Below are 13,504 nucleotides of genomic sequence, written 5' to 3' on the forward strand. Positions count from 1 at the left end.
CCTCGTGGCATGGTTTATAATCCTAAAGTTACAATAAAATACATATAGAGGGGCCGGTCTGTGTTCTAGGGGTCTCTGCTTTTAATCCAGGTCTTGATACACATGACCACCTTTTCAAAATTCTGGAGCCATGTGAATGTTCTGCTATTCTCTTTACTTATCACCTGCTGTTTAATATTTGGCAGGTGGTCATATGACTACATGCCTAGGCATTTGGTCACATGACCTGTGCTGGAAGGAAAATATGGAAAATATCAGCACAGGGGTGCAGTTTCTGTGTGTCTTTATGAGGAAGGGGCAATGTAACAATGCAATGGGAAGAAAAGAGTTTTTTTGCTATTAATTGGCAAATATTCCCAATCCTGGACCAGATCTATTTCAGGTTTGCTGGATCACCCATCTTCTCCAGTCTTGGAGAGCTTTAATAAATCAGGCCTAGTGTGGTTGGTGTTGTCATCCCATGACAGGAAGTATGTTTGTTGCAGGATTACCGCTTAAAAATGATTGAGTATTCTCCAAACCTTATTTAATATTCTCCAGAGTGCATTAATCCAGAATTAGTTATAAGGAAGGGTCCGGCTCTGCCCGTACTCACAACCATAACCAAGAAAGTACTGTAGGAAAAAGAAAGAAGCCATCAAATTTCACCACAGCCGTTGCTCTTCTGCTTCAGCAGCACTAGACATACACTACGCGTTTCGCAATTACCTTCATTTAAATCATTGCCTGGGATTGCCTTTAGGTACTTAATGCACCCCCACTTTTTTGATCTGAATTACAGTTGATCTCATTGTTATATTAAATCATCATATCAATTGCAACAAAAAATGGTTTCAACATCAATATGATGGTCAACAGAAATAACGCACCCAGTCAAATTTTGATTGATTTTACACGAATATGGATTGTGTGATTGGAAAAGGATTTGGTATATTTTTTCATGTAGGCTAGCCTTTCTCCAAACATTTGGGGGGAACCCTTGAAATAACTTTCCTGTCTTCTGGGAATCCTTCTATAATTAATATATCCACAGATCACAGTACATTAGTGTGGTGGTCAGTGGGAAGAATTCCTCTTACATTGCTGGCCATTGGGAAGAATGTCACCCTTACAGATATCCAAAAAGATCATTGGTGTCACTTACACTGACCTGAGAGGTGCAAACTGCTCATTGCTCCAGGAACCCCTAGCGCCCCCAAGAGGTACCCTTGAAATAGAATATTTCACACCGTGTATGTTTAGCCTAAGGAGAATCTGTGAGTGACATTCCCTGATTTTATTGTTGTTGAGTACAAAACAAACATAATACAATCAGATTATTTTCTTCCTCAGACACACAAAATGCCAAAATCAAATCAAAGCTGAAAATCCGCTGTCCCAGACTTTTCATTTACAATGTTATAGGAAGGATGCCTGGTCTGTGTGAAAGTGATGATTTTAGGAGTCAGCGGCTGCTAGAAACCAGAAGACGAGAGTGATCTGAACACCTTTTTCAGTGGATGATTTGAGCTTTAGGTGTTTTTTGGGATTGCAGTGGTAAAAAGATTGGAGTGTAAATGTTTGGTCAGCTGCCGTTAAAGTTTGCCGGAATTAATTCCTGACATCACAATATAAAGCAATTGTATCATTAGTTTTTTTTTTTCTACAAAAGTTGGTTTTAATTCTAAAAGATTTTCTTTTGTTTAGTGGAGGACCATCTACAAGGCAACCCTAGTCTGGGGCTTGGGGTCCATTGAATGCCCGGGGCGGGGGGCAGCTTACAAACTTCATACTCTTACTACTTGGAGCTTCTGTGCATTTTCATCAATGTCAGATAAACGGGGAAGGATCCAAAGCTGGCACCTAGTCACTTATCAGTGCCTTTGGACAGTTAGAGAAGAAGGTCAGGAGTGGATGTCAGGGTCAACATTGCCACACACAAGATGGCCGCTTCCACACATAGAATAGTGGTTTTATTTTTCATGGATGGGAACTGACACAACCATCACCACTGCGAGCACTGACATTCCACTGCAGATAAATGAGAATAGATATTTAATTTTATGTCTAATGTTAGCATTTATTCTGCCTAAATGTCTGCGCTTGCTGCAATTCAGTGGCTTTGTCTAATTTGAGTTGATGTCATCAGTTTGCTGCAAGCAGGAGGAAGAATATCCCTAGTCTGATCCCTGAGGGAGAGGAGACTATTCCATAAGTTTGCATCAAGTCACAAAGCGAGAGGTTGCAGCAGGGACAAATCTTTGTCAGACTTTTCTAAATGTGATGTTGTATCATTAAATTATTATTCAGCCATGTAGCCTCCATTTTTCTCTTGTGACCAAGTATTCTGTATAACCCTCGATGTAACGGGCGCTCCTCATATTATCATATATATGATGTGTCCACCATCACTAGATACAGATCATAAAGCACGTGCGATACTTCTCACCCCTCCGGTGTGTTGTACTAATCTGTATATATATTTGGGGTCAAGCTGATCCTTCACATGAGTGTTTCGCGTTGTTCTGATTGAGTGTACGGCTCCTGGTGGTGATCGCTACCGGATTCCTGTCAGCGGTCATTTCTTCCGTCTCATGAAGAGAAATGAAGCGGGTAACTAAAACTGGCAATTCCCCGGCAGGAATAAGTGTCAAGGTGGTGTTAAAGTGTCAGTAAATATTAAAAGCAGCAGGGAGCGTGTAAGAAGGCTGATTTCCATTCAGTCCAGGGTATGGAGGAGGAAAATTGGATAAATGGAGTTTAATATCTACATAACACACGTGGGCAACGAGTTAGATTTGGGGGGCACCTCAATGGGTCACCGCTGGTCTCCCAAAGGGTTCTGGTTTTAGAAACAAGACTGAACCAGATTGTATTCTATGTACAGCTGGGATGTTAAGCTGAACTCCAGGCAGAAATAAAGACGCAAGCCAATGCAGCTCTGTGTTTAATATATCATCATTATATATAGCTTGTTATATGTTCAGTCTGCAATATTCAGCTTTAAATGGCATAATCATAATCAAAAGAGTATTTTCTATTGAATCAACAATTACCTTCTGTTTAGACTTCTAGTTGCTGATTGGCATTTGGAAATTTGTTACATATTCTGTACTTGTCCCCCCTATTTCTCCATGACCAGGGTAGCTCGGACTTTCTAGCCCATCCTTTATCACCCCATCAGAGCCTCCGCGTCCCCCAGACCCCCCACCTGCTTACCAATCACTCCCCCACCATCAAATACCCAAACACCAATCTTGGATTTAAATTGGCTGGCAAGCAGCCGTTTATTTAACCACCAATAAAGAAAATTAATTATTCAAGTAATTAACAAACAAATATCCCATAATAAATAAGTGACAAATAAATACATTTTACACTTTTGATATGCAAGCATACATTAACATAACATAACACACCATTATTATTATTATTATTAATATAAAAAACCGGGGTTATATAACACCAACATATTACATTAAATATAAACTAATTAACCACCAACCTAATTCCCCCCTTTTAATATTACATAACCATAACCACCATATCCATAATGTTATCTAACTCCAAACAACCAGGCTGCAGGTCTCAGAAGGCAAAATCCACACCCAACAGTAATTTAACTCTTAATAACCATCCGTTCACCATAAAGGGTAAGACCCCACCAAAGATGATCCCCCCCCCTGCCAAAATCCACCACTTTACCATGTACCTAATTCTTGCCTTCCAAGACCCCAGACGCTAAAACAGATTAAACTTTCAAATTATACCCATAACAGATGGGGTTGGTGGGTGGGAAACTTTTTTCTTCCAAAGGAGGGCCTCTCACTTCTGTCCTGCCCCTTTTAACTGTCCTATGCTTAATCCCCTCCTATCTCACTCTCCACACTAGCACAGCCCCTCCAAGCCTTACTTCATTTTATTAACCCTTAACAACCCTGTGCTAGGCCTAGCACCCTTTCATGTAGGCCCTGTGCCTAATTTCTTACGGCTACGGGCTCTCCTTAGTGGCTATCTTTCCTACCTTGGTGATGGGGAGGAAGAGAACAACATTTCAGATAACATTACAAGCAGTTTTTTTCCCTTTACCCCCTACCCTTTTCTTTCTTTTGTTCTTTTTTTTTATTCTTTATTTTCTTCTCTTTCTTTTCTTTACTTTTCTTTCCTTCTCTTTCTTTCTCTCTTTTCTCTTCTTCTCTTTCTTTCTCTCTTTTCTCTTCTTCTTGTTCTTTGCTCTCATTATGAATTATACTTTGACAAGGGAATTCAGTTTTTCTTTCAAGAGAATTTAGATCCCCAAAATGACTTCTTATTTTACTCAGGTCTTCCATGAAACTGATTCCACATCCAAGAACTGTTTTTTCTGCAGATTCTATGGCTTCACTTTATCTAAACTAAAACTGGCCAATTCCAACAGTAATTTCTTTTTTTTGAAGGGGAGAATGGATGGCCAGGAGAATACAATGGCTAATGTTTTTTTTCTCTTTTCCAACTCTGGTCAGATTTCTTTAACCATACAGCTATAACAGCTATAAACACCTTGAAAGACATCCGGTATGCTTCTGAGTGGTGACTTTAATTTCCCTCTCAACTGGTTACATGACACTTAAATAGCAAACCATTACCAATTCTAATTTGTGAATGTGAGCAACCTTAGACAGAGAAGGCTAATCTTCTCAATTAACAAAAGTTCAACATGGGTCTTAACCCTTCTGAAAAACTTGTAGAAGGTCATCCCTTACCCAGTCCTCTATGGAAGATCATTCTGTAAAGGATTGAATATCTGGACATTGCAATTGGGGATTTTGTCCTTCATCATCTAAATAGCCAATAGAAGTCAAGAACATTTTGTGTTGATGAGCTATATTTATCTAATGTACATTTATCAGTGTTTTTCATACCACTTCATTATTTGCTATATGTATCCTCCAGCTTCTATAAGCCAGGAGCTGATTAGGGAGAGTTCCATAATACAACATAAAAAGTCCAGATTGATTGCATTTGTGGTCCAATGAAGACTGTCCTATTGAGTACAGTTTATATAAAAGATCACAAGCTGACATGGAATGAAATATGTTGCACCAAATATTATGAAGTGAACTATATAATTTGCTACAATGTTGATTGATGGTAGAATGGGTCATTTGTGGCATCAGCCAAACCTTAGCATCTGTTAGGACAAGCTGGTAATATTCGGTCAGGATCTTTCTTGTCTAGCATTAGATTGAGCTTTTAACTATAATGCTTGATATCTAATAATGAAAAAAGTATGTTTTTTGTATTATTTAACAAAGGCCAATATATATATTTTATCTATAGTAACATTTAATTGTATTTCTTAGGCTTCACTTGTCCAAGCCCAGAAGATCACAGTAAAGGGCCAGTTGAAGTGGCAAGGCATGTAGTTTATACGGCAATTTTTAGCACTTCCTCCCGACACATGATCATGAGCCATGGGTGGTGAATGAATGAAAAGTTTATGAATCTAGACAGAACAAATGAGGTTTCTCAGCCGACTTACTATCCATGACAGGTTGTAAACATGCAGAAGAGAGGATTTGCTGCTCCTGATTTGAAAGGGTGATGGTCAAAGATTATACAAATACTGGAGTTTTGTACAGCACAACTGTAAGATTCAATACAATGGTGGGCTTGGAAATCCCTTAAGCTACGTACACACTTCCAATTATTATCGTTGGAAAACGAACAACGAACGATCCTGCACGATATCTACGAACGATCGTATAGCACCGATCCTGCACATACAGATAACGACACGATCGTTCGTAGATATTGTACACACAATAGATACGAACGTTTGAGCGATAGAGGAACTATGTGCACGACAGGAAGTGAACGGACGTTCGTTCATTACGCATGCTCAGACCATGGACGATCAACGAACGATCGTACACACGAACGATGGTCAACGATCGTCGTCCAATCCGATCCGCCGGTCCGGTCGTTCGTTTCCAACGACTTTCCTCGTTCGTCGGCGTCGTTGGTTACTTTTTTTATGAACGATTTTTGCCCAATCGATCGTTCGTCGTTCGTTCGTCGTTCATTTTGAACGATAAAAATTGGAAGTGTGTACGCACCTTTACAATCCCATACAGATAGTGGGAGCTTTTCATTGGAGAAAGCATTGGTTGATATATCAGGTCTACCACTGTCAGGTGGAGTGATAACATTGTTGATTTGGTTACAATGACCCTTGACAAGGTAGCAAGTGAGCAGTCAGGTCTTGAAGGTGATGCGTTGGAATCAGGAAATAATGGGCAAGTGTCTCAATCAATTTAAGCAACTTTGATAAGAGCCACATTGTGATGGCTGAACATATGGGTTAGAGCACCTCCAAAAATGTCAAATGGGATATTCTTAATATGAAATGGTTAGTACCAAACAAAAGTGGGCCAAAGAAGAAGAACGAAAGACTCACCCATTTGGCACAATTCCATAAAAGACCTACTGTAGTCTGCTGGTCATAAGAAACGGTTGTCTGAACACATGGCATATTATAGCTTGCTGTGTATGGGACCGTTTAGCCACAGACCAGTCAGAATGCCCATATGGACCTTTATTCACTTCAGAAAGTTTCTACAATAGGCATGTAAGCATCAGAAATGGGCCATGTAGCAATGAAAGAAGGTGGCCTAGTCTAATGGGTAACATGAGGTGTGATGGGTGTTAAACAGTTACCTAGGTAAGGGTAGGCAGCAGAATGCCTTATTGAAAGTCCACTGGGCAGCTGAGACATTGTGACCTAATGGGTTTTCTACAAGTCTTGGTTCCAGATACCAAGGAATACCTTCAGAGGTTTGTGAAATCTATACCTTGATATGTCAAAGACCTAGACGATGTTAGGCAGCTGTTTTTATTGTGTTGGCTGATCACTGCATATCCTTAACAATATACTGCTGCACACCCTTATGGATGATATATTTCTCCTCTTTATTATTGCCTAGGATAAAATCAAGCTTTCAGCTTCCTCTCTCAGCTTTTTTTTTTTTTCAAATGCTAATCCTACAATGAACTTTCGTGTTTAACCACTTGCCTGTAAAATCTGTAGATTAATGTCCTCAGGCAGCGCTCCCCGTGCTGGGAGAAGAACATTAATATACATTGCGGCTGAGAAGTATGTAGCTACACGTGCTCCTAGTTCTGTGACCGCACTCTCACTCATAACAAGTCTTTAACTCCACTGCCTGGGAATGGCTTTCATGGAAACTTAGGTTTTAAGGTATTTGTAAGGTAACAATGGCATGCAGCTTTTGCTGAATTTTGGGTTGGACATTTAGCTATCAATGACCTCATGCAACGATTATAACATGCTGATCCTGTGACTTCAAGCAATGGACCTGATTACAATGTTTTTGTTATAACCATGTATGCATAGTTCGAGACAAATAAAACTAAAAGCAATGTTGGTTCAGGAAGGCTATATTATTGTGCAAAGAGAAAGTCTGGGAGCAAAAAGTAACAAGAGATGGTAATAAATTTTAATTTGATAAATGTTTTTATTGAACTTTGAAATGCACAATATTAACAAAGCAAATTACTGTAAAAAATCTAACTGTATCAACAAAACACATTCCAGGTGAATCAAAGGTGTGCAAAGACTCATAGTTAATACTTACCTTTACTTCCGCAGAGCCCCTGATCCTGCCTGAGCTGTGCTCATTTGGGTCCCGTGCTGTCCTAAATTCCACCTTTGTCCTGGGCACCTTCTTCTAGGTATGTCACCTGGTTTTGTACTGCGCAAGGTGAGATTGGGTGACATAGCCTGCTGTAAATTCGAAAAAAAAAAAGAGTGCTGATCTCATTGCAGGAAAAAGCCCCTTCTTGGGCATGTGCAAAAGGAGCAGCAAGAAGTCTCCTGGGATAGGCGACGTGGGTTTTCTAGGAGGCTCTGTGTTCCTATTCTGTCTTTACTGCTGCGGCTGCTTACCCTTTTATGTAAGGTTAACATTTTGGCAATAGGTCGGCTTTAAGTAGAAAATCCCTGCCAGCATGGTGCAAAGAAAGTCACATGGTCTCACTGTTGCAGTAGTGGTCTCTCTGAAGAGATCCAACATGCCCCCTGCTAGGTCACACTTATACCTCTGTAGTCAGCGGGATCTCTGATGGGAGGCCAAAGATCCTGTTTTGTAGTATTTCGGCAGGGAAGTGGCTTTTCTACTCAAGTTTCAGCTGCTTCTTTTTCTTTGCACACTTTGTTTTGATGCGCCTGAAATGCGATTTGCTGATTTAATCGAAAGTTCAGTTGGCATAAGAAAGAAAGGCTAACAATTTCAGCGGGAGAAGCTGATACCCTGAGATTAGATATTCCCAAATCTTGGGGTCAGCAGTCGTCTCCCATTACACAAATTGCTCATTTCCCGAAGGGCTATATAACGGGTTCACTTTCCACAAATATATTTGTTGGAAAGATTATCAGTCCAGCCTTTGTCAGCTCTCCATGGATTAGTCGGAACTTTGATTGGGTTCGGCTGTTGTTCCTGAGGATTATGCAGGATTTTTACTGATCTGACTGACAGAGATTTACTCTGTGTGGAGGGGCGCCAAGAACGAGCAAGCCAATCGAGTAGCGGCACTGGGCGCCGAATGTTAATGCTTGGGGAAGGACAACCGTGTATGGAATCCCTGCAAATCCTCATTTTTATTTTGATGAAGCAGACTGAGTTGATGGAACATTTTCAAGATTTTTTTTTATACGTTTCTTCAATCTGATCTCTCATTATCTTTGCTGCCAAGTTTTTTTGTTTTTTTTGGCGATTTGATGCAGGGACACATTGGAAGTGGTTAGCTGCCCTCTGTTATTACACCGTGCTGGAGGCCCTATGAATATAAATATATATATATATAAAGCTCTGCAAGCCTATGGGGCCCTATTATGATCTTGTGACCGTTATAAGCATGGTTATAATTGTGGGAGCCACTTATAATCTGGCTTGCCTGGGGTGTTTATGATCAGGGGTGCTGGTGGGGTCAGTGTTATGATTTGGGGTGCATGTGAGGGCTGTGTTGCAATCTGGGGTGCCTGTGGGAGCCAAGATTTGAAGTGCTAGCAGCATTAGGATCAGGGGTGTCTTTGGGGGCAGTTTTATTATCTGAAGAACCTATGGAGGCTGCATTATGATCTGATAAATGCTCAAAAAAGTGGTCAACTGACTCCATCAATATGCTGAACGACCAGGTTTTTCCATCAATTGATTTTTTTCTTCCCTGATGGCACGACCATATTCCTAGATGACAATGCCAGGATTCATTATGCTCAGATTGAGAAAGAGTGGTTCAGAGAGCGTGATACATCATTGTCACACATGGATTGGCCACCAGACCTGAACCCCATGGAGAATCCTTGGGATGAGCTGGGGAATAATTTACACAGTGATCAACTCGTCCATCATCAATACAAGATGTGGGGGAAAATGAATGCAACTCTGGATAGAAACAAATGTTGTGATATCACATAGGGCTATCAAAACCATACCATGGTCAATGTGTGCGTAAATCAAAGCTAAAAGTTGTCCAATCAGATATTAGAATGTGACCTCTTTTTGCCAGGCTGTGTGTGTATGTATATATAAATATAATATATATGCTAAGGGTATGACTATAAAGTTCAGCAGTACCTGTGTTTTATTTTGTGTACTTGTTTGGATGGAGTCTTATTATTTTATTGCTCTTCCTAGATGTGGAGCGGGAGATTCATGCAGCGCCACACACAGGCGAGAAGGTGATTCAGCTTTTCAGGAATAAGAGTGAGTTCACCTTCCTGGCCTCCATTCAGCAAAGGTCGTCCTCATCCGGGGTCATTCTGTCCATACGAGAGATGGAGCACAGGTAAGACAATTATCCCCACCACCCCAATCCCCATCTCCCAAATGTCATTCACCTCCTACAACATGAACGTTGGACACCTAGAGTGTAACGCAGGCACCCCACCGTGACAATGTAACACAAAGTGTCGCTGAATAGAGCAAGCTGGCGGGGAGTCATTTCTGCGCAGAATGAAAGGTCATCGATCTCGACTGGCTGGGAATCGGTTAATATCGTTCTGTTTGGAAGGAACAAAATATCAAATAGTTTGATCTCAGGGAGAAATCCATTGTGTGTTTCCTCTACTATTATCCCAAATTTCCAGAGGGCCTCAGCTGGGCTCTGATGCTCTGTTCATTCCAAAAAAAACATCTTTTTACAGCAACTATTGATGCATTTTTCTTTTTTACTTGTATTTTTTTCTTTTACATTTCTTTATCTATATGGCCAAAGGTATGCAGACCCCCCCCCCCCCTCCCCCTCCAATATCTCATAATGGGTGTCTCTATTGAGGGGTCCAATTATTCCTACAGTATACAAAGACATTTATAATACTAAAGAAACATGAAATTTATGCAGTTTTATACCAAAAAGATTTATTTATCTTTATGGGCTGTTTGTAAAATTGATTCTGCCTTGTATCATTGTATCAAATACCAAAACCCTGTGCAGTTGGCATCTATGATATGGTGCACATACAAGCCGGACAGTCCTCTAATGTCTCTTGAAATCCATGATAGTTTAAAGGTTGACATGTGAGTGATGTTTAACAATGGTGATGGTCATTTGTACCTTGTTGCCCATTGTTGACCACACAGTTATCCACATGGCATGGCCAACTGGGTGCCATTGTGAACCATTTAACATATATTTTGAATCTGATTATGAAGAATACGAAGGCATCTAAAACACAAGCACAAGGGGGAAAATTGTGCAGAGGGGCAGAAATGAACGAGACTTGTGATGTCACCCTGGGGTTGTTGCATAAGTCAATTGGCATGTGATAATATCTTGACAATATCTGACATTGTAATTTTTTTACTTATCTATTGAACACTATGACTTGTGCTTAGATCAGTGTTTCTCAACAAGGGTTACATGGAACCCCAGGGCTCCTCCAAATGTTGCTAGGGGTTCCTTGAGAAAAGAGCAATGTGAGCCTCTCAGGTTAGTTTAAGTGACCCCAATAATATGTTCTTGCTATCTGTAAGGAAGACATTTTTCCCAATGGCCAGCAATGTAAGATGAGTTCTTCCCACTGACCACCACACTAATATACTGTGAGCTTCAGATATAGTAATTATAGAAAGGGTTCCCTTAGACCTTAAAGTTATTTTATTGGTTCCCCCATGTTGAAAATGTGGGGAAACACAGAGTTAGATTTTTTTCACTGTATATGGAAAGCTTTAGACTCAGAAGCTGCAGAAAGCCTAATAGGAACAATAAATATCTTCTGTTCTGCAATTATTGTTGTTTGGGACATAATCCAGATTTTTTGGACCAGTAAAGCAATTTCTAACACCAACATATAATGATTTCAAACTAAAACGAAAAAGATTTTCACATTCTTACCCAACCTATTCATGACAGCTCTCACAACCCAGCTTTCATGCAGTCATATGTATTCCATTGGTTTTGAGGGTAACTGGAGTTTTTCTATAAGTTTGTTGGTCACAACCTCACTTTACACGGTCACAGCTTTAAGTGTCTCCCGGTGTACAGAGGGTGCTGATCCCTGTCAGCCGGGAAATTACCAACCCTCTCCGCAGCCATCTTCCTGATTGAAGTCAATGATACACTTGGACTTTCCATCACTTCCCCCCAGAGGTGTGTTCAGGGTCTGTGGTCCCTTCATGGGTCACCTGGCAGTTTCATTGCTATCGCTTTCTGCGGCGCTGGCGGAGTTTTTCTATAAACAGAACTGATGTGCCGAGGTGAAGCAGAACTCTGATGACAATGGATGGGGCTGGTTTTATCTCAGCAGGTCGATTATCAATTTTTTTTCCAGCAAATCTATCCATAGAAAGAAAAAAAAAAAAAAAGATATAACAGGACCAATTACTATTAGCTTAGAATAAAGATGTTCTTTCTTCAATTATTACAGATGTGCTTTACTGAACCATTTATGCTGAATATCCCAATAAGATTTACTGACCTTACCAAGTCTGAAGCTGAGAGTCAATGTGGCCCTCAGTGGTCCAACAGTTGCTGTCATATAATTTGCCAGATCCTCATTAGACAACAACTGTTGATAGAATATTTCCAATTACTATGTATATCCGTCAAAGTGTGCCCACAGGTGAACATGCCCCTGCCTTTGCAGTCCATTCCTGGGCTGGAGTTTGACGTGCCTGCCCAAGCGTAATGAGTTGACAGCCAGCAAGTGGTTAAATCTTTCCATAGCAAAAAGATTAAATTGTCCATGCAACTCCTAGCCTAAGGATATACAGAGAGATCATTCAATCCTTTTTAAAAGCTGAGCACAAAAACTTTCAATTAAATGTATTCCTGAATCTGCACAAAGGATATAAATCCCTTTTTGGTGCATCAATTCCTTTATAAACCCAGATATTTTCTTACAAAAGCTATGGAGATATGGCTGTGCTCTATGTAGCCTGGGCAGGGAACTGAGCTGCGGGGAGCACCCAGCTGGTTTACCCACCAAAAAAACTACAGGAGAGGAGTGGATAAAACACCAAAAACCCTGAACTAAGAGAGGGAGCAGCGACTTATCCTTATTACAGGAAGCCCCTGCACAGGAGCAAAGTACAGAAATTTTTTAATGTGGAATTACTAAGTTTTGTTTTTTGTTTTTTCTACATAAAGCTCATATAAAACTTATTGTTTGTAATTTTAATCACTTTAAAGCATTCTAAGCATTTAAATAATTAACCAAAGAGGATCCCCCCTCCCAGTTACCTCCAGACACTCATGGGCCCCATTCTTCTCATCTAGTGATGGTGCACTCTTCCATTGATCAAGCACGGTCACCTGTTCCATGGGCTCCATATGGCTGCGATCTCCCAGCAGTTTTCCTTATGCTTTAGACCGATTTGTGGAAAGATAAATGTGTTTTATATAAGGGATTACATCTGCCCAATTAGGTGTGACTTTATTATGGCAATATAGCCTGACAGCATCTGGTGATATTTCACCTGCTAAACACCTTCTATAGATTGGGACCTGTAATTACCCTTTTTATTGATCAATGCGGAACTTCATCCAGATGGCAACATTAGGCACATGTGTCTCAGGAGCCACTACATATCTGTAAGTCTGTCCAGAAAGTCTTTTTGTAGCAATATATATACCCTGTATATTTTATTAGGAGTCTGAATGTGATAGCATTGTAATGAAAATAATCTGTAATGGCTGTGATCTCAGCAAGTAATGTCTTCAGTGTCTGACCATCTGCTGTAGTTTACTTGTAACTTAAAACCATCTCCTGCAATATGTTCTAGATCTCTGACCATCTCCTGTAGCATATCCTCAGCCTCTGACCATCTCTGGTAGCATATCCCCAGCCTCTGACCATCTCCTGGAGCATATCCCCAGCCTCTGACCATCTCCTGTAGCATATCCACAGCCTCTGACCATCTCCTGTAGCATATCCTCAGTCTCTGACCATCTCCGGTAGCATATCCTCAGCCTCAGACCATCTCCTGTAGCATAGCCCCAGCCTCTGACCATCTCCTGTAGCATA

At 40.6% G+C, this 13,504-nt stretch overlaps 1 protein-coding gene across 1 annotated transcript in view; it reads left to right on the plus strand.

The window, feature by feature from the left end:
* NELL1 (neural EGFL like 1) overlaps window positions 1-13,504 on the plus strand; it is a gene marked incomplete in the record, with an annotated part of 387,865 nt that overhangs the window by 67,499 nt on the left and 306,862 nt on the right. The window contains 1 exon segment of the mRNA XM_072422315.1: window positions 9,675-9,825. Coding sequence (XP_072278416.1) covers window positions 9,675-9,825 — 151 coding nt within the window.

This window comes from Pyxicephalus adspersus, chromosome 9 (assembly GCF_032062135.1).
Source record: "Pyxicephalus adspersus chromosome 9, UCB_Pads_2.0, whole genome shotgun sequence".
In the NCBI taxonomy this organism is placed as follows: Eukaryota; Metazoa; Chordata; class Amphibia; order Anura; family Pyxicephalidae; genus Pyxicephalus; species Pyxicephalus adspersus.